The sequence below is a fragment of the Homalodisca vitripennis genome, chromosome 5 (assembly GCF_021130785.1).
Source record: "Homalodisca vitripennis isolate AUS2020 chromosome 5, UT_GWSS_2.1, whole genome shotgun sequence".
Lineage (NCBI taxonomy): Eukaryota > Metazoa > Arthropoda > Insecta > Hemiptera > Cicadellidae > Homalodisca > Homalodisca vitripennis.
The window spans coordinates 127,855,923-127,881,192 of NC_060211.1; the positions used below are offsets into that span (position 1 = coordinate 127,855,923).

General features: G+C 33.3%; 1 protein-coding gene across 2 annotated transcripts in view; it reads left to right on the forward strand.

The window, feature by feature from the left end:
• LOC124362863 (sialin-like) overlaps positions 1-25,270 on the forward strand; it is a 136,917-nt gene that overhangs the window by 44,501 nt on the left and 67,146 nt on the right. The window contains exon 2 of one of the 2 annotated variants that reach the window (XM_046817726.1): positions 24,884-25,021. The exons of the other annotated variant lie outside the window; for it this stretch is intronic. Coding sequence (XP_046673682.1) covers positions 24,991-25,021 — 31 coding nt within the window. The 5' untranslated portion in view covers positions 24,884-24,990. The remainder of the gene's footprint in view (positions 1-24,883; positions 25,022-25,270) is intronic. 2 annotated transcript variants of the gene reach the window in all.

Sequence of the window (25,270 nt, forward strand, 5' to 3'; positions counted from 1 at the left end):
TAACTAGTAAATTACTTATCAACAATCTTGTCTACTCGTTAGAGGTTTCTTTAGTAAATCCATGAAATAAAAACTGAAATATTAAATGATAAAATCGTCGTCAAATTGTTTGCGATTGAGAAATTCAAGATTAATATTTTTATAGTCAAAGTTGGAGTACATTTCAAAAGCATTGTGAATAGACTATAATAAATGTGTATAATGCCATTTATGTTTGATTCGATTTGATTCCCCAATAATTCCAGTTGTTGTCTACTGTACATCTGGATATATTCCTCTATATTGGGACAAAAACCATAGTCCATAAATAAAGCCAGATTAAACGTACCGTTGATTGCACTGCACTCCAAGATTATTTTTACTGAAGGTATACTATTCCAAATGATCCAAGGCAGTTTGGCATGAGGTTGGATTTAAAAGTAATAAATACAGATTAGTAAGTTAATTAGAGTCTTAATAATTATAGTGATATTTCAAAATATGGAGAAAGCAGTGTCACATATTCTTTATATTTGTTTAGAACCAGGTTGCTACTTTTAAATTGTTGTAATCTGGCCAGAACTAAGATTGTAAGCTTTATATTTGTTATCCATAAGCTCTGGTCAGTCGAGGAAAATTCAAAATACATTACGTAAGATACCACCGAGTGCTAGTGACGTAGTTCGCTGTCAATATCAATTATTTGCAAAGTCTGCTGGCTTCGCTGACATGACATGATCCCCAGCAACAGCCGAGACAAACATGGTTAGATGGCAGGCCATCTACTTAGCAGGCTAAGTACCTCGCTGGCATCCACTATCAGCTTTCCAAAGTCAGCTGCGTCGTGTGCAACTTGAGAGCAAATGGCGTTGAGCACACGCTATGTAAATAAAACTCGACTTGTAACATAATATTAAGTGTTGTGCGACCTGTTTTTTATTGACTAAACGTTAACGAAGCGTCAATGGTTTATGTCGAGTTGGTAATAGTATATTTCAAAACTATTGGGAAACAGGAAGATTCCTCGTACGAGTAGTTAGACGAGTACCTGAAAAGACATGCATTGGAAAGAGAATTTTTCCCCATGATTTTTCAACACTATTGTGCAATAAACTGCGTTATGAAATGAGTACTACGTATTGGTATTAATACGAGTATGTAAATAACTTATTTCAAAACACCAACAATTAATAGTAATAATATTAAAACAAAATGCAAAGATATAAGATTTAAAACATCTTTTGCATTTAGTACAAAATGGAACTACTAATACCTGACTTTTCACCTCTATTTTAGAACGTCATATCCCCAGTGAGGAATACCTGTCCTCATTTTACCCCGGTAGTATTGTGAACAATTCTTTTTCTGTGTGTTTGTCTGTCTGTCTGTTGCGCTCTGGTTATCTTGAGAATGAACTGCGCAGAAGATTTGAAAGTTTACTTGAAAATTAATTTAAAATTGATTAAGTTAAATCATGGTCCCCATCCCATTCAGGGCTTTGGTTCAGCGTAACCGAAGTTTACCATTCAGTGGCCAGGTAGAATTTCACCCCTGTTCGATTGTGTGCATGTAGCCTAATCTGAAGAAAAAAAAACAAGCTGTATTTCTACTTGTAGGCAACCATAATTTCAGTGATAGTGCACGTCCCTTATTCTATACTTTCAGGAAATTGTTACTTGACAATTTATAAAACTGGCGTACTTCTAACTTTGTAACAGTAAACAAAACATGAGCATGTTATGGAAAATTAATAATACGTTAAGCATTTATTTGTATCTATATTCGATACAAATTATGCCCTATATGGATATCTCATATAATTAATAACAATGATTTTCATCTAAATATGAATGAATACTATTGTTAGTATATAAAGATGTCAAGTTCTCCATTTTAAGTTATCGTGGCGGACGATCAACTGAAGCCTGCGCACAGGCTGAATGCCCATGCAGGCTTTATTCCTTATTCATTTATATAATTTATATCTTAGCTAGATAACTAGTAAAACTATTGCTTTCAAAATAATTCTGTTTAGTGCATTACTGTTGTACTTTTTAAGTGTATTTCATGTAGGGGCCTACAGTTGCTAGAATAAAAATTCATTCGTATTAGGTATCTAAGACCCAATTTATTATGTTTAAGCACTCAACCTTGTTTTCGGGACATCGATAGAAACATTTATCTTAAGAATGAAATTGACCTTCAGCCGTGACAGTTTTTGTATGGCATCATGATGGGCTATGCATTTTTTCTCTTATGTCAGATATTTTAGTCTGTTTGTTGGTTACAAGTTTTTTCAAGGTAAATACTTATTATCTGATAACATAATTTATTCTTTCATAATTTTAACACTTTTAAACCTCATCATTTCGACCTCCACCAAAAATAACGTCACTAATAATCGGTTGTTTCATGAGAATTTCTTCTATCGAGTTCGCAATAGTCTACGTTTTGTAATCGAATTAAAATGGAATCTCAGGTTCTGGACTACATCCTGCTAATCTTCAAACAACCAGCTTATAACACTCTGGAACTACATTTTGAATGTGTGCATTTTATTATTTTTAACGAGTAAAGGTATGTAAGAAAGCAAAATGGTAGATGGATAACATAACACAATGAGTACCAGTACGGACACTTTTTAACTGTCGGGAATGTGTTGTTCAAAGACTCAAAATGTGTTGTTGGAGAATACCGAGAGTTGTCGTTGGAGAATGGCGAGAATTATTTTGCTGGATCAGCCGAACTCGCGTGAATGAGCGAGTATGATACAGTAGCGGTACTCACACACTACTACCGGTGTCTGGCTACCGTCTGTGCCAAGCAAGCATGGGAGAGTGCCAAGAGCCAAGCTCAGTCGGCGAGATGGTCCAACCAAGTACAGCAGTTAGTGCTTCTCTGTGTCCAAACCTTCATCATGATCGGTCTGGTAGACGAGACTCCACGGCCGCCTCAGTAAGTTATGCAACACTTTTAGATTACGTAACACTGTGCTTTGCGAATGCCAAACACAAATAATCCAAAATAAATTACTGTTATATTCATCTTTCACCGTTAGGCTGCAAATGTGAACAAATGTATTCACTTAACCTAAATGTATTGGACACAATGACACAGTGACATGCACATATTAAGGGAACACTGTAGCCGATTGAATGACCAAGCAATCGTTGATTTCTTATAACTACAGGTCAAGTTCAAGGCCCTGACCTTCAGACGGATTACAGTCACTAAGCCCATCGAGATTTCCTTTAACGACATAGGAATCGCTGACAAGAAGATACGCTGAAATTGTAACACGTTATAAAACCTTTTGTCTTAGATTCTTTTATCCAACTATGTATCGTTTATTGACTTCTAATGAAACCCCTTTGAAGTAAACAGTTGTTATGATACTTTTATTTATAATTACCTTGTTTATATTAGCTAGCGTACTGTAATATATCGATAGCTACGTACAGTAATTGTCCACATGGCACGAGAGCCGTGTGTTGCGTAAGCCGAAACGTTGCACCATCAATGCAATTTCCGTATAAAGTTTTTCCTTTAAAATAACGATAGTTTGTTTTCCACGCTGTGCACTTCCAGCTCAAAATCCAATATGAGGCTTTCTTTAAGAATAACTAATACCAAAATCTGTTAGATCATCACAGAACAGGCAAAGTTATTCAATTAGTAGAACAAAATTAAAACTTAAAACAATATTTTGGTTGCAGTCACTTTAAGGCATATCGTAAGTATTAAACATTTAACATTGGAATGATAATTACTTTATCACATTTTGAAATTTTTATTTTAAACTAGTTATACATTTCTAAATTACCTCTTTGGTGTTTGAAGGTCATAAACCACCACGGATTCTCTTCCGGCCAGGCATTTAAGTTATTATTTTTGTTCCAACATAAAAATATGTTAAATACTTTACTATACCACATTATTATTATTACTGGTATTTATATACCAATAAGATATATAACAATCGTCAATTAGTGAATTGTACATTTTTAAATTGCATTTCTGGTGTATTAAAATCATAAATTTTTATGGATCCTATTTTGGCCATCCTTTTATTATTAAAGCTAATCATTTTACAAAATAAAATACGGAGTCGAAATAGTTATTTACGTATCAACTTAACAAATAATATAACAGGTTCGTGGTCGAAACATTCGTGTTGAATGATCACCATTAAATAAATCCAGTCCCTTAAATTATGTTTTATAGTAGGGGTTTATCATAAGAGGGTGCAGAGAATGCAATAGCTTTTTTTTAATCAATTAGAAACGAACAAAATTTTTCTTAACTTTCAAAAAAACTGAAGAGTTGGTTGATTAAAAAAAGATTGAGTTCGAAGTATAATATTAATATTTTTCACTGTACATTTTTACAAAATAGATAACTTTGGAATTAACGACTACATTTTATCTCCAATTTACATTTTCAAGCGGAACATAATAAGAATAGATAACGTTGAAGAAATACTTTTATTTATGACCGACTTAGTGCTTACAACTAGTTACAACAAACTTTGTTATTTGTGGTTTCATAGATTCTAATCATAACAAAAATACTTATTAATTAATATATTAATTGCTGTTGTAATATGTGTCATATAATTAATTTCTCATATCAACAAATATAATAAGAGATTATTAACTGCGCGACCATGTGTAGGACATATAGTGTCATGTTTTCTTGAGTTTTATTACCAGTCCGGCGAGTCGAGTTCAAGGCCGTGACCGAAGGCTGAATTAGTCATTACACTAATTACCTTATTATTATTCCGCAGCGCCTCGTTTTTAAGTGGATCGCTGAATGACAACACACAATTACACATCCAGTTATGTAATGTTTGAGCTGTGAAGTCCGCCCAAGTGTGGTTTGCTTCAATGAATTGTCAGGCACTATTATCAGTATATTGCGCCGTCAATTCCATGAAGCGAAGGTCTAATTAGCGGCAGTTATATAACTGGAAAAGGTGCACCGCCCATCAAAGCACTAGAGGAGTGGCTAACAGAATTGGACATATGTGCCAAAGATGTTGCAAATTTTGATGGAATATTTAGCTCGAAATGAAGTGTAACTTTGGGTGTATTTTTATACTTGGATTGCGTGTAATACACCACGAAGCCTAGTGAGATCAGTGTATCGGCAGTGCCTTCCGCCGCTATTGGATGTTGGCAAGACTGAAGTGTGGGCGGTCGCGTGCACATCACCTGTCAAGCAACTTACCGCCCGCTCTGGTTGACGGATTCGAGAATCCAACTAAACCCGGCCTGATTTACAGTTTACCAAATAGCTTTGTTACACCAATTAGAACAATAAGTGTATTATTGTCGGTTTGAAATTAGTTACTCTACATATATATTTAGCTATACATTTTTAGGAAATATCTATTATTAAATACAAAAAAGTTACTATCTAGCTTTTACTTTAAATTTAAAAATTTTTTGTCTGATGTGCGAGACTTTGATAATTTTGTTTATTGTTCATTCATCTTTTTTTAAATTATATTTTTAAATTATAATTATAAATAAGATCTATTTCTACAGCCCTTTGTAAAAACAACAGAAGTATCAGCAGCAGTGCAGCTGTGCAGTTTATAGAAAAATAGCATGATTTCAATGAACTCATATGTCAATATAAAGCAATACATTGCAATGAAAATGACTTGCTGATTGAGGTCTGACTTGTGATATCCACCGACAAAACTTACAGGTACGTAACTAATTATTTGGTAAGATGTTCCAAACTTTCCTAAGAAATTAGTTACCGTTTTATGAAGTATATTACAGAATTAAAACTTCTGGTCTTGCCTTGTGCATATATTTTGTAATCAATAATACAGTCAAAGTTTAAATTTATATTTTGGAATTTTATATCACAAACACAAGATAGTATAATACCATTCCTTGACCCCAACAACACGGACCTAATTACTTAGAAATCTCCCGTCAAAAGCTGGAGCTATATTATATAATAAACTAGAATATATGAAATTAGAAAGCAATTGTCATTGATTAAATCATAAAAAATGAAACTGAAACCGTCTCTATTGAAGAACTATTCTAAACAGTGGACGAATGTATTAAACACAACGTATAAAAAGCTACATTTAATATTATTTGGGTATTTTCAAAAATATGTACAATCAAGAACATTTGTTTTTGTTAATAAAGGTTACGGAACCTAATGTAAATAATCAATAAAAATGGTGATTATATATATTTCTATATGTGAGGGAGCAATTTAGAGTACTTTAGCCTGTGATGTTCACCGGTAGGCTTATAGCACAGGCGATGTCCAGTGCCAATATGTCAAGGTGGGAAAGATGCCCAGTTTAGTCAGTGACCGGGTCGAGCGCTGCGCTGCTGTCGCACTGAGTCATCAGAGCATGAGTCGGTATTCTCCCCACCGTTCACACGACCGAACAGTGTTACAGTGTTAACACTACTAATTGTATGGTACTATACACAGGGAATGGTAGATCCTGGGTGGGTTTGACGAACTCGCATCCACACACCAAACAGCTGCGGCCCTCATTACACAATTTGTCGGGTCACTTCACTTGGACTTGACCGCTTACGTAAGCGAGCGCGTTACAGATGGCCGTCTGCAAATTGATGACGACAAAATCTTCAAATTAGAGCAACAATCGATGAGGACAATTTTTAAACTTGGTTGTAACATTCAGTACTGGCGACGTCCGTTAGTCAATTGTGTAACATGTTTTATGATGTTTTTGTTTTATCGCAAGTGTTATTGGAAGAGTTATGTTTCTGAACATGTATGTGACTACCAAAAATGTCCTGTTAATATGTAAAATTGTTTATTGTAATCAGAAGCATCGTGACGGTAAAGACCCCATAATTCCATTTATTATTGTGCAAGGTGCGTTTACTATGCATAATGATCCCTAACAAGGCCTTCTTACAATCACGTTATCGTCAGTCCGACAGTCTGTTTGTGTGTTACCTTTTCTTCATAGAAACGTCTTAGAGTCTTGAAACTTAGTATACAGGTTCCTCTACAGAGTTTTAGGAAGAAGTCTAAAATGTTTTGTGTTAAATGTGTTGTGTTGTGAGTTTTGTTTTGAGGTCAAAAGGTCAAAGGACAGTCCGTCCGCTAGTGTATGTGTGTGTGCGATAAATCTAGACGGAAAAGTTCTAGGGACTTGAAGTAATTTGGTGCACATAAGAACTCTTGAATTTGGAGTAAAAAGAAACTCGGGCACTGCGCCCTAACTGTCTGTCTGTCTGTACTTTTTTTTTCTTTTATTACGATCTGTAACTTCGATAATCTGTTGTGTCGGTTTACCTATTATAATTCGTTAGATTCATGATGATGTGGTGCAAGGAAAAGCATTGTGGCTACAACAAAATATTTTAATCAGATTTTCGTTAAAATTATATATTTGTGAAATAAGCCACAATAACTGGTTCTAAAAATATCCACGTTTAGAGTCCGGATTCCATTCTTTACTTCACTAATTAGTGTCTAAAGTTAGCATACTCTTCCCAATGTATTATGGCCACAGTAAGTATTGATAGAGTTAACTTAAATTACTAGTTATATCAACCCCCACCCTTGAAGGATGTTGATGAACATTTGTGATATTATTTTAAAACAAGACGTTTGTGATATTATCCTACAGCAAGAGGTCTGCTGTGTTTTTGGCTGGGACAGGGTTCCCACTAAATTCCTACTATCAGGTAGGGGTTGATGCTGAGAGAGGATTCCATTGGTAGATTAAAGTTTTTCTCACTGATTCCTGTGGCCAGCTGAATCTTCTTTACCAAATCAGGAATGTCCTTGTGAACCTTGGGACACACCTTTGATCCTTCAGCTATAGCAAGATCTGTGTAGCTGTAGTCTATAAAGTAGAAGTGCTGTAGCCAGCCAGACTCATCACTCTTCAAATTGGTATCATTTCTGAGATCCTTGACAGTTGATTGCATAAAGTTTTTTGAATGGAGTCAAATAGTGGGCGCTTCACCGTGACTGTTATGCACTGTTTTCCTGGAGATAACTTATTCTTGGTACGCACAATTACTCATATGAATACTACAGTGGTATACTCGGAAAACATTCCCCACCTGTTTACTCTTTGCCGCTCGCTAATAACCTTTGCCTTGAAATTACGCTTCATTTCAAACATACGTTATATAATCGTGCTGGATTATGTAAGTCTAAGGTACGCCTTGAGTCTGATATGAAAATATTGCTGGAGTGACCATTATTAAAATTGGTCTAAGAAAATCATTACCGTTTTGTGTGAACATTACTCCAACATGTGAGCGGCCACGTTTTGTCAATATTTTATTCAGAACCATATGTTTAAACTTTTTTGTGTTTAAAATAAGATACGTAAATATTCAGAATATTTTCAAAGAGCCGAGATCCAATTTGCACTGTTTAACTAAACAAATTAGATTTTCATTAAATCTATAGAATTTTCCCCAAGAAATAAACAGAGAGTCGGTTATGATATCTTTGGTGGGGGGTCGAAATGGGAGGGTATCAAAAGAGTTAAATAGAACAAGCAATGCTTTACATTGTACCAGCTTCTCTCTTATTGGAATAAATTACTTAATTTAAAAACAAACATTCCTATGATCATTAAAGTTCATTTCTGTAAGGTCTTTCGTTTTCAGAGAAAACATCAAACCCACATAACTGAAATAAAAGAGGTTAAAGTAATAGTATAACTATATATTATTACTTTAACTACTTTTATTTGCTACCGACAGATACATAAATACTAACAGATAGATTCGTGTCAGACTGCGAGACAAAGAGTATGAACGCCAACACTTTCAGGGTCTTTATAGGATCAGCTGAATCTGATTAAAATTTTTGGTCTTTAATAGTAGGTTTTAAGTGCATGAAACTGAGAAATTTGATCTGAGAAAAAACTATTGTTTGATATCTTTAATCATTATGTCCTTCTATTTCAATCGCCACCAAAATTTACGTTGGTACCGATTGATTTCTTTCGAGATATTACTCGAGAAAAGTATCAAGTTTGACAAAATACTAGATTGTGTGTTTATACACTGCAGATTGGGTCTCGGATTCTGCACTACTAAATGAACTATTTTTTAACATGCTTTTGTGTTGTTATACAAGTCTGATGTGTATTTTGTGCAGAAATTCTAGAAATATGGTTATATTAGCATTTTGTGTATATTCGGGGTTAAATCCATTGCAATTTTGGTCTAATCTTGGAGCAATTTACAAAGGGATCAGCTGATTTTGTTGTTACTAGGAAAAGATATGTGGAAAAAATCTCCTCCAGCATTTTGGCGGTAAGCGTAAAATGTTCAGAATTGACAAAGAAAGCTCGGGTAGCTCCTATCTCTGCTTTTCACAGAAACCATCTTATGCCACTATTTTGAAAATCTTCATAGTAGACTATAATAAGATTTTCGCTCAAATAAATTATAAGGCCTAAGATAGTTTCGTTTAATGTTCCAAACAAATCCTTAAAAACGTATTCTTCTCTAAAAAATAACGTAAGTCCATTATTACAATCCTACCTCAGCTCAGGATTCACTTTGAGCTACGAAAGTACGTGTACCGTACATTATCACGCGTATAATCAAGCTGAGCCGTCCGTGTCTGGCGGGCTTGCCAACTGTACCAACACATGGAGGTCAAGGCTATGATCTGCCGAGTTTAGCCAGTCTGGGCCCTAGTGATGGAAACCACCAGTGACCGGGACGCCGCTGTTAGTTACGTAACTCCTCTTACATTAGTTACGTAACTCAGTTAATAAAGAACGCCTTCTATGAAACAAGTAAGAATTGCTGGTTTAGCAATTAATCGTTTAGTCAGTCACTATACATTCCTCTTCGCACATATTAAACAGCGCCGCCATGCCTCCATATTACTGTCACAGCCTGTCAAGTACAAGAGACTGACAATTGGAGTGAAGCAAGCTTCATTGAAGGATTGTTGATTAAAGACAGTAGATAAGTATGTAAATATGGCAAATTTTTATTGAAATAACACTATCGAATATAATTTTCTTAAGAAGTTACATCATTAACATGCATTCAAATTAAAACAGTTTAACATTAGCGTTGCTTAACCAATGGTTCTTACTCTCAATAAATAATAATGGATAGGTTAAAAAAGTAATTTAACTATATAATCTTACTATTAAATAATAGTTAAAATAAATAATCTAAAACTCTTTGTTATAAAAAAATTATCATCGACGAAGCTTTTGAACAATTTATAAAGCCCTTTTTTATCATTACTTAGAGATAAATGCAATAAAAAAGACATTCATTGGGTATCTTTTTTTATATTAATTAATTATTATTTATGTTACAGGGCTACTATAATTTTTAATTATGAACTTTTCAGATAGAATTTTATCATTACTTTATTATTATTTACGCAATTTTCAATAGTATATTGGAGATAATAATGACAACCAAATGAATTCTGACTTTTAGATAGAATTTTGATTAGGACAACGTACTTTGTTACTATTCCAAATAAATAAAATAGTTTGGAAATATATTGAAAAAATTTGAATATATTATAAATTATATTTTACAGTATTCCTTTTTTTTGTCAAAAGGACTGAAACTACACTAGTCGATGGTATACGTTCATAGGAAATTTGACTCCTTGACTGATGTTTTTAATTAGTTAAAACTTTTAATAATCGTTGGGTAACAATATTATGCACATTTTTGCGGTCGGAAAAGATTGTAAATAACCAGTCCATTATTTTGTATAACAGCGTTTTATTGGCCATTAAAGGTGAGCCAGCTGGTCTGGTATTTCCGGTCCACCTTAGCCAACCTCACGACAAGAATTCCCTGCAATTACCCGACCCATTTACCGTAATCTGAGGTAAACATTACACATAAACACAGCAAATAACATAAATTATTAGTTTTGATCGAATAAACACAGGGGTGGATTTAGGTATTTGCCCCCTCTATTCAGTGGACAGAAGACATGTCGTCGCTCCTCCATCAATTGCCGTAACCCCCCTTCAACCCCTCAACACTAAGATACACCTTTTATAATGGTGGTTTTAAAAGAGTTCTATTTCAACTTGGTGTTCTAAAAGGGCCAATAGCTTTCTGCAAGGGAGGAACCCCTTTCGACTACCTTTTACCAACAAACTTTATGGTCAGTTCCTGTAAAATGTTTTATTTAATTTATTTCTTATCTTAATGTATTACAAAAATACCTACTTTAACAGATCGAAAGTTCGTAATGTTAATTTAGTAGTATCATTTCTTATAACATCAGATATTGTATATATCATAAAAGCAAATGTATCGTAAATTGTAAGGGCTCTGTGGTGTAATGGTAGAGCACTCACCCGGCAAGTGAGAGACCCGGGTTCGAGACCCGGCGAAGCAAGTACTTCTTATGATTTAATATTTATTGAAATTATATAAATATTATATTATTACTGCATATTTATAATGAATTTAATGATTTAATATAATTTTTATCACAAACTTGAAGTTTTGTAAAATTTGTTTCAACAGCATTTGGAACCATGTCGTTTTAAGAATTGCAATCTGGTATAAAGTTGTTTAATGCTAGCTTCAAAATTATTATTCATCTGTATTTCAATATCTTCACTTTTGATATCAATACTTCACAACACACTCTCAACAGGGAGACTACTAGTATATTTTCTTTGGAATTTATTATTATAATAATCATACCTTTATATGCTCATTGTGTTAAAAATAAAATAGGTCCTAATACTGATAGGGAATCCCGTATTTAATTTGTTAATTTCCCCAGAGACGAAAAATGAAATTTCCACTACTACTTGTTTTTCGTGATAAGTAACTTTTAAATCAGTAAAAAGCTACATATTACCTCATCTGTATATCATTTACTAAACAGAATATTGTAATGTTTCACAATATAAAAATACTGGTAATGTCTAAAAAAGGACATTTGACATAATGTCAATTATTTATTACAAGTGATACTTTTTATGGATATAAAATAATATGTCTATATATTCCATAAGAGTTGTTTTTATTTCTCCTCTATACCCATATACTTGCAAAAAACGAGATCTTATTGAAGTAATCTACGATCAAATACATTTTCGATTAAAGATAGTCTTCACAGGGAAACGGATATATAGTTTGTATACAGATACAGAGTGCTTGTTGAAGTAAATCTAGAGGGAAGCAGGTTTCTTGCAGATTATACTCGTATCAGTTTCAAACACACGATACTAATATTATGCAACAAGAGTTTTTCGAACAAACAAACATCTTTTTAGTTTATTTGTGTCTATGCTCGCGAAGTACGTATCTCACCTACTACATACAGGGTGAAGGTCAGCTCGCGAAGGTTACTGCTTTGTGTGCGTTAATCCCTCAAATATTAATGATTACTTATTAAAGCGGGGACGCTCTACTCATTTTCAATTACATTTCACAAAGTAAACGCGTATAAAACGTATAGTACACGAGGATATATAAGTCGAATACGTAAACAGACATTTCATTAGGATTTGTTTCATTATTTCGTTTTCAAGTGGGAGTTTTTGCGAGACTACTCGCATACAAATTGTAATGTTTAGTAAATCTTACCACCAGAAAATAAAAATTTATGATAGGGGTTTTTGTTATATGTTAAGCTTTGGTAAGCTGTAATATTATGTGTCAATATTTTATTATCCGTTTTCCAAATTTGAGAGGATTATATAAAGTTGGACACTCACATTAAACTAAAAAATTTTGATTTCCGTAGCCAAATTTCCGTATTTTTAGATTGTAAACTATTTATTCTTTTTTGTTTGACTTGGGTATATTTCTAAACATAAAAGAGGAAATTTTTCTGTAAATTATTGCCTTATTACCAAATAACATTGCGAAATTTTATTGTTAGGCTTGGAGGTATTCAATGTGAAACCCCGCACAAAATATGGACACATGAAAACCTATTAAACAGCCATAAAAAATAAATAAAAGACAGTAAAACTTAAGGTCTTGCATCCGTACAAATCTTGTACAGTAATCAATATAAGTACTACAACTGCACTTTTCTCGTCCACTAATAATATTCTCATTATAAACATTCTGTGGCCCATTAAATTGTAAAACTAAACAAATACTTGAACATCATCTTTTAAGGCTTATCTGAATGTACAGTGTAATGTTGATAAAAATATTCGTATACTTAACAGTCAATTTTGTTTTGGTGAAGTTTCAATAAAATCATGAAACTGAATAATAAATATTTTAAAGTATATTATCCATATACACTTGAATTAAAAGCTATTTGTAGGCTATATAAACTATATAATATATTCAACTTATATGGAATAATGAATGAATCATGGCTTTTAGTTCGACCAAAGTGTTTCAATAATAATATAAAATATTACTTTACAGTTATTGGTCAACTGCCAATTTCTTACATTTACAAATCATCATAGTTTTACTGTAAATATTTGCTAGTAATTAATTCTGTCAGGATTTTACCATTAAATTGAACTACGCGTTGTTTGAAAGTTGTCGCTACCTAGAAGCAAATTAAATAACTTCTGGCTGGTTTAGGCGCGTTTATTTGAACGTTGATACTGTGGCCTACTACAGTACCATCTATCGGGATTACTACTAACTGCGTCCACAGAGATACTTATACGTAAGAATAATACCGTGTCCACTGGTATGAAACATTATTACGGTATATTTTATTGAAAATATATCCTACACTGTGTTCAAGTCCTTATTTAGGTACAATCATACATTACATAGATATAATTTATTATAATTTAAAATAGTTAAAAATATGAATAAAAAAAATTGTTAGGCTACAGCAGGTTTTGTATAAATTGAAATAAAAATAAATAGTTTAGAATGTTGATTTAGGCCGAGAAAATTCCAAGTGGGAAGGAACTTATGAAATGGGGATATTTCTTTAGCTCGAGAACATTCCCAAAAATTGAGAAGTTATGAAAATATTTAGATTTTGAATGTTTTAACGCCAGTTAAATGTCCTTACAACAAGGTTGAATAAATAGATTCTTAAATTTTAATCCAATAACTGTCATCCCATGCATTGATTTCCTGTTTAAACAATATCCTGGTAATTTATAGAGCTAAATGGACCAACTATTTTTAACGAGTAATTTCTTCGTCGAACACATGTTCAAACATCCTAAGTCAAAAATATAAAATATGAGCGATTTCGATTTTAAAATTATTAATTTCTAGGAATATTATTTTATTTTATTTTTATTTTTAAGCATATTTCGGTTTTTGAGTTTGATTTAGCCATGTAATTTCCTTTTTAATATTGCGGGCAATAATCCCTGCGAAAATTCTCTCGAATTAACATTCCCAGGAATTGGCGTTTTAAATTGTTTACGTTAGAACAATTAATATCACAAATCCGTCACATAACGAGGTACTTGTCGCCTAACGGCGTGACGTCACTATCAACAATTCACAACTACAACGTGTGACTTATTATGTATCCTAGAATAGGCTTAGAAGGCTGGTCTAAGCCTAGTTTAACATGTTCTGTACATTACTAAAGTATCTGGGCGGTTGGCCACTAATGGACGGTGGTCATGGTCAGGTAATGGCCCCTTCCCAAGCTGTCTCGAAGTGTAATAAGTGAATGGGGAGTCCGTGTAGGAGTGAAAAGTGCTTAAAGATGATATATATTACAATGAAATTCTGTAGTATATAAATTCTATATATATATATATTTGTCTTGTAATTTGATATCAAAACTACAGAATTTCATTGTAATTTTTAATAGTTTGTGAAAAGTTTAACATTATAATCAACTAGCAGTTGCACGCCATTACTATTAAATAACGAGTACGTCATACACATGTATTTTTAAATGGCTTAATAAACACTCCGGAAAATAAGTGATGGTCTCTGGAAGATATTCCATCTCCTGATCAATTTCAGAAAAACTAAAATTTAATTTTAAAGAGCAATGTTTTAAGACTCTGAAGTTGGAGAGTGAAATACTAATAAAATACACAAGTTTCTCTGCAATATTCCATATCTCCAAGAAATTAATTAATAAATTGAAATATTTAAAGCCAGGTGAAGGTATATTAAGTCCCCCTAGTAATCATAGTAGAACCAATATGATGGAGCCCTATAATAATTTTGAATCGGAATATTCTCGAAATAAGTCCATAAGATATTATAAAGTGCATTGCATTACCGTTTAGTAATAATTCGATAATACATTCATTACATAGTACATTTATTTATCATTGGATATTCTGTAGTTTAAAAACATTTCTTATTTTGTTCCTAACAGTATGGATTTTACGGGAGAATGACGTTTCATAGTTACATTTAGTAAAATAATAAACGAAAACTTATCGTTCTATGTTATTAATTTCAAGATTTTCGGATTTGAGGAATTTTGAGTAAGAAATTAGTAACACATAAAAAAGGATGTAATAGTTCACCATGGTTTCCCGATCTCATAGCTTTGATTTTACCGATTCATCGATAAAACCGATTTTTAGTTCTTACTTTGGCAAAGATCCGAATTGTGGCGTGTAGTCCACTTGGACATTCGGTAAGTTCACACAGCCTATACTGACCGAATACTGAATATGGTTCTTTAGTTGTAAAACCCTCATTCACTTAAACATTTCACATACCTGATCTCTAGCTGAACTGCGTCACCGCACACTAGGCACCTACACTACCACACAAACGACGGCGGGATTGGCAACTTGAGAGTAATGGCCACACCCTGGTGTTTTGAATAAAGATAAAGCGAAAACCGTGTCTCTGCAGTAGAAAAAATCGACTTTGTTTCGACGAAGTCTCTTTATCAATTTTTCTGGATCATGCGCTGAGTCACGAAGCTCGCATGTCCAGCAGCAAGCATGCAAGTGCATGAGCGGTGCTCGCGGGGGGGGGGCACGTCATCGTTGTTCCAGATAGCGAGAGAGTAAAGAACACCCCGAATGTACTGAAATAGAAATCCAAACCTGGCAAACCCACCCTCATCGATTAGTCGCGGTGATTTACTTGTATTTATAGGTAAAATATTCTGCATCCCATTTCCGTTGTCAAATCCAGCTTTAGACACGCTTTCGAGTACTTTTGCCAAGAGAATGTTTAAGATTATTAATAAAGAAATAAGCGCGCCTTGATAATTACTAAACGACCCTTTGGATTTTGATTTCCTCCTATTGCTTACTGCTATATTCATAAAAGTGGTGAATATAATAAGGAGTTAAGAAATATATATATATATATATATATATATATATAATATATATATATATATATAAGGTAAATAAATTGGATAAGAAAAATATTTAGAAAATCATACGTTATTTCTTCTTGGTCCTCACACACATCAGAAGAGGACAGCGTTCATGGAGTATACACGGTCGTGACAATGACTCAAATATATATGTATATGTATATTTACATATACATATATAATACGTATATATATATATATATATATATATATATATATATTGCGATTAATTGTTTATTGAAATTCAATAAGGCTATTGCCATTTATACAAATTTAATGTAAATCAAAATCATTTGACAGGTATTTGGTCTTCCGATCATATGTTAGTTTGGTTATTTAAACGCATATGTGACAGATACGGCCATATATATAAAATACTTGAATTCGTAATAAGTGAAGGCTCTGTGGTGTAATGGTAGCACACTCACCCGGCAAGTGAGAGTACTTTTTTGCGATTCGAATATTTAGTGAAATTACTTTTTGCGATTGAATATTTATATATATATTATATATATATAAATATTTATAAAAATATACATATATATATATATATATATATAATTGTGTAATTTTTTACAAATTTACGGTACCATTAACCTTTTACGGTGCATTACAACCTTTGAAAGTTTATATCTACATTATATATACATATATATATATATATATATATTTATTTATAAATATATATATATATATATATATATATATATATGAAGTAATAATCATTTTTATATTTGACAAATAACATTAATAAAAATAGAATTAAGTTATTGTTTTCAAGAATAATTAAGTTGTTAGTCTAATTGCAAACTCCCAGAGCACAAACATTTGTCAGTAAATAATGTAGATATAAACTTTCAGCGGTTGTAATGCACCGTAAAAGGTTAATGGTACCGTAAATTTGTAAACAATTACAATTTGCGTTCCATCACAACCGTTATAGACTTGCTAGTGTTTATGGTATTACATTTTAAAAACTTCATCGGCTTCCTCATTAAAAACGTATATGTGGTATTATATAAATGTTTATCTTGTTTTGAGAATGCAAGCAAAACGGTTGTGCTAAATTTAAGTTTGTAATCTTTACTGGTTGAGTAAAAAATGAAAACTAAAAACACATGTATACAGACAGACGGCACACTAAGCACATCTGACCCATTTTTATATTGTATATTTTGTTTGTCTTGACAAGAAGAACAAATTTTATAAATGCTGTCGAAGAGTTCGTGAAAGTATGTGTCTGTGAATTTATATTCTGTATGCATATGGGCCTACATCTTCTATACGTCATTATGGCTTCTCACACAATACAATATCTTGTCCTGATAAATCAAGCATTAAACTAGTTGCAATTAATCAAAAGAATTTCAGTTTCTCCAACAGTCGTATTCAGGTCAAGTATTTTTGTCAATCGATGCTTTCTGAATTAAATACCTATGGTTGTGTATACAAATTAAATTGATATGTATATATAACTAAATGAATATTTTTATAACATCAAGTTGCGCAAAATACATACAAATTATTTTTATTATCATTTGGTGTATTGAAAATATTTATTATTAATTGTCCACAAACTATTTTATAAATATTAGGCCTAGTTAGTGTTTTAGTAGCAGTGGCATCTCTGGGGAAATTCTGTTAAAATTTTACATCTTCCTTGCAAACAAACGTCCTTAAACTAATTTCATCATTAACATTCCCTTGAGCGAGCGTCCTTATCAGCCAAGTGTCCTGTAAACGCGTGTCCTACAATTATCACCCACTCCTCTGTTTGTTTACGTGCAGCACACAATTTATACGGAGGGCAAACATACTTTTTTCTCAGGTCGATAGAAGGTCTGAACAGGACAAGTCGCTGACCGTGTAGGGTCGATGTTGATAATCCTCCTTAGAGTGACCTCGACTGTCGTTCGCGACCTCCTGCAGACATATGGCACAGGTCCTGCACACCCTTGGTCCAGATACTGTCCACTTCCTTTTGGCACGAGATGTCGCATATTTTTTCAACCATTATTTTCCAGTTGTGTATATTCCTTAATGTCTCGTCGATTTCAGAAAATTCGTATCAAATTTCCAGGGATAAAATAATGTAAATATATTTTGCTTTTTTCTCGCCAGCAAATAAGTCCATACAACGGGATAGAGGTAATAAAAGAAGTTAATTATGAAGTAAATAGATTTTAGCAAGCCACATTGCTTTAAAGTGCACCAAAGTATTCCAAACAAAATTTTGGAGGAATCATTTATTTTTACGAATAATTTTGCAAAACGAATCTCGGAATCCAGAGGATGGATCTTGCCAGAATTAAATTTGCGTACTCTTTTAATCAAAGTAAACTGTTCTTTTCAGTACTAATACTTTTAGTACAGTACTAGTACTAAAATTGAAATATTTAGAAAAGAGTTAATAACTACCATAGTGTAAGCGGGTGTGTATTACTGGTAGTTTCGGTTTAACATCGAATCACAAAAATGGCTCTCCAAAGTGAGGACGAAATATATTTATGATATTAGTTAAAAATGTTTCGACATTGAAAACCAGAAAACATGGAAGATAGTTATGGCATCCTTACTAACAACGAGATAAACGCTGAACAATATGTAAATCAATAAACTTACAGACTGACGGGTATTAGTATTGCTTACTTTGTTCAGTAAGTCCTCACACGTGTATGATTAGTTGATTTTTCTAAGGATATTCTTCCTACATCAGTAGCACTCTAATGAGTTAGGAAAAAACAGTCCAAACGGTTTTTTTTTATTTTGTATTGCTCTCCCCTGGATTAGAACGTGTGACCCCTTGGTTAATGAACCACAGCCCTACCCCTACGCTATCTTGAAGCTCAAGGGTAGCGTTTAATAAAGGTTTTAATAAGAAATTTAATTTAACTTGGGATATTAAATTCCCAGAAAAGAGAAAAAAATCATAGCGTAACATTTTATATATTTTGCTGCAACCTTTAGAATAAGATTTTTTAGACCTTCAAACTTTAACGGCGTAATTATTTAAACTATATTTCCTGTCATAGGTCGAGCAACTTAGTATTAAAACATAGCATTGCTATTTTATTGCATATAACAACACACTCATACATGCATCACTTACATAACCTTCCAGGAAGGGTGGTTCAATACTTCATTTGTCATTTTAATTCATATATTTGATACTAAAAAAGAATTAAAAATACGAGTATTGTCTTGTCTGCTGATTATCTTCATAAAATATTCAATCTAAAAAACAGATATAACGATACTTTAGTCGACTCAGTGACTCCGATATCTCTAGGAAGACCAGTGTTTGAAACCGTTCTATCCGTGGTGTTGTTTGAAGCAGAACTTGTAACTGCTTTTCCAGTTAAGAAAACCTTTCCGACTAAAGCTTATTTAAACACTTACTTAAAACTTAGGTTCTCAAGCAGCACAGCTCCCTGTCTTGTAGTGAGCAACTGAATGAATGGTAGGGGATGTGCCGTTACTGAATGAATGACGAGTTAGGAGTACGCCACACCACGTGTCGCGCAGCAGGCTCCGATGAGGTCGTATGCAAAATTTCAAGTATATAGCTACATGTGCTACTAAGTCACATGTCAAAATGTCACATGATTGTGCTTAGTTTGTTTAAGAATTGATTTATTCTGCAATTTTCTCGTTGCCATCTAGTTAGCCACCACAATTTAATAATGTTAGGTAATGCTCATCTAAGTCCCATGGAGTCACATGCACCTTCATTGAACTCGATGAATGAATGAAGATTCATGCAAAATTTCAAATCTAGGTAAATATGTCAATTCGTTCTCGAGACGTACTGACAGAGAGACGTAAATTACATTTTAGTAGCCCTTCGGGTAATAGACTTCGCTGGCGCTCAGCCAATGAACTGTTTTTGTCATTAAAATCACTTTACTACTAAAATATACTCATTTTTGTATTAAGAACTCAGAATCCGGAGGAAAATATTAGTTATAGATCGTATATAGGCCTGAAAGATTTCCTTTACTGTTTAGATTGACACATTACTTTTATGCTGTTGATCTAATCTCGCATTGGTATAGGAAGTTACTCTGAAACTATCTCAAATTTGGATGGCTTACATATGTCGCGAGATATGTGTTGGATTTGTCCTGACGCGCAAAATTTTATTGCGGTATTTTAACGTGATCTGTACGTCTACGTTCCGTTTCTAGTCAACGCGAGCACTACTTGAGAGGTCTGATATGTTCAGACTGACTAGGAGTCTTCAATGTGACCTCAGACAACGCGAGAATCAAAGATGTCCTTTTACAATCAGTGAACACCTAAGAAGTTCAGAGCTCGCATCAAATTGTACTTATCTGGCCATTGTGTTATTTATTAGTCGATATTTTAAGGATGACTCGGCCTAACTGGATATTTCTACTCATTCTTTATAACTTTAATCTCATACAAGACTTTGAAGCCTTGTGTCTTAAAAAATTAATTACTTTATTTTCGTGCAGTTGGTCTTACAGATGACATCGCACACCCCTCGTTATATATATATATATATATATATTTCGTGATTGTTACTAACTCAAGTTGCCAGGACAATGTTTAAAGGAGGTAATGAGAATTTTCAGTAGGATCTAGATGGAAATTCATAATCCGTTGTCGGAGAGATTTACTCATATTCCTCTTGAGAGATTTGAATAAGATAGGCTTAGTTCTAACCTGTCTACCAATTTGGCTGATACATTTTTGCTAACAGTATAGGTAACTATTTATGTTCAATAGCAAACATTGACATTTAAAGGTGTTAGAAAAATGCTGCACCGCAAGGGACTGCTTGCTTTTTTTCCTATCCGGAAACATACTCAGCAAGTATTGTTTATCAAATGTATTATTTCATTATGAGAATGTTAAAGAGCGTAACCTTTACTCTCTGCTCCCTACAGGTATCGGTCATTTCTTTTTCTTTTTCAATTGTTCATTTTTTAACCAATGAACTGATATTCAGTTTGTTAGTGGATTGACAAAACTTGCAAAAAGTGCATCATGTGTGATTCACTGAGCAGCTATTATAATTGAACAAATATACTCTCGTAAGATTAACATTACGACTTTAAAATCCCTACAGTCATTTTTTTTCTTTTACACTCTATGTCCTACAGTTTTATGTACTTGAAATCCACAGATGGCACAGAGTAAGGTTTACATTATCAATACTTTATACGTTTGTTACCAGCATGTAATTGAATCAAAGGAGAAGTAAAATTGCTTTCTCAAATCAATTAATTTGAGTCTCTTAGTGTTAAATTATCAAAACATTTATGTTGAAAATAAATACCTCAAAGTAAACTACCATGCCCATTATCATTATGTTATTATATCAAGTTAACTTTAAATTTGCACCGTGCATTAAGATCACTTCATGTTTCTGCAAAGAGACTGTAAATGCTTTGCAACATCTATAAATTAAGTGGAGACATTATTTATGTGTCATATTATTTATTTGTTATTGCCAATCGTTGTTGAATTTTTATATTTTATTTCTTCTTATTTTTACGTATTTGGTAATCTCACATTGTAAATAAATGCGTTACGTTGAGATTTTCTGTTTAAATAAATAAGTGACTCGCTGCAACAATAACCAACAATAAACAATAACATTTGATTTGTTAAATAGTGGTCCTGAAATGTATCTAATAAAGATTCCTAAATTTTTTTGTTATGGTAAAAAAAGGACGTATATAAAATTCTGTTCTTTGTTTGCTTTGTAGAAAAACTTATTTATTTTAAGAGGAAACGTTGTAGTCTCACGATCCTGTCTTACCTGTATAAAAAACTAAACACATACAATAGTCTAAAAATAGCTCTTCAATTCTTGCACATATCATTATGCAGATGAATGGTCTTAGCTAAGGATAAAACCTTGACATTATGGTATTGATTTTTTTTTTAGAAAAAAACAATGCCTTACACAATCACCGATATGCGCAGTTGCACAGTCCAGGACACTTAGGATGAACCGGTTCCGGTATTCCGCTCTATGTACAACTTCACAACTCGAGTCTTCTGAGATTGATAAGCTAACACAATGTCAATTATGTCATGAAATATATCTTTTTGTGAAGTTACAGAATAGGTCTCATATAAAAAAATTCAATTAGTCAAGGTTGTGTATGTACAAAAGAGTATTAACTGTGGCAGAGAGGAACACTTATTTTCATTACTCTGTTTGGAGACTCGAGAAATTAAGTAAAAATATGTAATGTCAATGCAAATGAGAAAATCTTCAATGAATGTTGCGGTTCCACTGATGAGTGCCTCACCATTTATACAAGTATAGGACTTAAACCACAGCCTACTTTGGGAGACACAATGGCAGAAGTGTAACCGCAAATATTACAGAAAATATGCAAAAAGTATTTCACTCCATAGAATATTAGCCTCCTTTAGAAAAATATGTATTTTTAATGTAAACATTATCCGCTAACTCCAAAATGCTCTATTATAAACTTTGTACAAAAACTAATAATCCAGACATACAATCAAACATTTTAAATAATTAAAGCCATGCTTTTTCTGACACTTACGTAACAAATATAATACTTAAAGTATAAACTAAAATTTACTGTAAATATAAATTAACTATAGTATTAGTACAGTAGTATAAACCCAAATTACCTTCACGATAAGTCTTATAATTTCGCTGATACAGGTATTGGTGTGTTTAAATGATAGAGTTAAAGATGCTGGTCTATTTGTTTCTGGAAACTTGATTCATCATCGCCCGACATTAAACTCTATGCACGTATTGCGTTTAAATAACAGTAGATACGTGCATAGAATTTAATGTCGGGCGATGATGAATCAAGTTTTCAGAAACAACTATTTGGTCTATAGGTCTAGAAGGTCTATACCAGCATCTTTAACTCTATCATTTAAACACACCAATGCCTGTATCAGCGAGATTATAAGACCAATAGGTTGAGCTTTAGCAAAACCTATCACTTGTAACGCCGAAAAATGGAGACCGATACTCGAAAACGAACTGACTTAGACACTAGAAATTGTACATGTATATAGCTTCATTACATACAACAAATACTGAGTTCGATGATGGTGCATGTTACTTCCATGGGATTTGACTGGGGTTAGCGAATATTTTTAGATTCGTAAGCGTGATGGCAACGACACCATAGCAGAATAAATAAATTTGAAAACAAAACTCAGTACACCCATAAGAGATTGAAACATGTGGCATATAGCGTAACTTACTATCGCAACACATTGATCATATTTTTATAGTGACTTGGAGTGAAGACTATCAACAGTTAAACACTGATATGAAAACCAAATTGAATGAACAAAAATCTGAACGTATCACGTGGCAAGATATGTACAGAAATGTTTTACATGTAGACTTTAAATTTAGCATGAAACTTCATTTTTGCAAGAATGATTTATATGCTGCGTAATTTTGTGTTAACTCCTGTTTCATATGATAGTGCATAGGGCATCTCGAGAATGTAATGAGTTATAGATTTGGAATTTTGCATTCAACCTCAGCGAAGCCTTGTTACGACACATGGTATGGTGGCCCTCTACCTTGTAGTATTAATGAGAGAGTTAAAACCCAGCAAAGTACAGCAGAATGGTAACGAGAACACAGAGTCCTCGATCTGGTTTGACAGGTTGGAGCATTGAACTTTATACGTGACAAGCGGAAAGCGTCATCAACTTGATAATGTAGACTTTTATATGAACAAATTAATTGGATCAGTATTCTTCCTTTTGTAAGCTTTTGCATTTGAAACAACTCTAGCAACTCCATATAAGGCACCGCATACATATAATGACCGATTTATTTGTAATATACAAATCTCCACTATCTTGTTTGTATTATTTTTCAATTTCTTCCGAGCAATATCTCGGAATTCGGTTCCCCACAACGCATGCACGCTCTAAGACCGACCGAATGTGAGCAGTATGTTATGTCCTGAAATCATACTTTGGTATTTTCTGATTAAACGGAGGCCATACGGAGGCCATCAATAATAAACGGGATTTAGCAAATTTGGGTGGGCACACAATAATACTAACGGTTAGGTTAGGTAAGGATAGGTTAGTAAACCTAAATCGCCTAACCACACCAGCCGCAGCGTGCTTTTAATAGGTGGCCTCCGTTTAATCAGAAAGTACCCATACTTTATATACATACTATAAAATCTCTTATCATCATCAGTTTTTCTATGGGGCTACTTAAAAATTACGTTCTAAATGTCTGCTTCACACTTCTCGTGGAGTGAAAATTTTTTCAGAAATATTATGTTAAACACTGTAACTATTTTAATTATTCAACCAAAAACTGTTTTATACCAAATGAAATAACATTACATCCATCCTGCTGGTTGAATACATTCTCCTTTTGTAACTGCAATATTAACAATCCAATTGAGGGAGGAATATCATTATTCACTATTTCTGTTTCCTGATGCCTGAGAGCTAGAACTGGCAGGTAACTTAATTCACAGAGACCAGAAAGATTATAGAACATTACGGTGAAATAAATAACAACCTAGAGGATTCCCGTTAGTACCCCCTTGCTAAGTACAACTAGAGAGTGAAAGATGATGGTGGTGAGGAAGTACTGACGCGTGGCGTGCCACAGGTAGGAGAAGACGCGACACGATGGGGACACCCGAGTCAAGGAGATCCTAAGCTCAAGCTCAGTCAGACATCTACTCCCGACCACAGTAGACCCGCCTACCGTCAGCCATGCCGTCTCTCCTCAACAGAGTCTTCAAAGGTACCGTCATAACTTATCTATCTCATCTTACTAACACCAGTAACATTTGTGAAAACGTGTCAACTGAATCAAACAAACTGATGGTAGTTATGTAACATAAATTAGACCTACTTATAAGCAAATAAAACGTTAGTTAGTTGTAAATAACAAATTAACACTAGATAGCCCTGCTAATTTATAGTCATTAACTCTGTAACTTGAGATATGAATGCTAAATTGGCACACGAGTGTAAAGAAAAATTACATTTA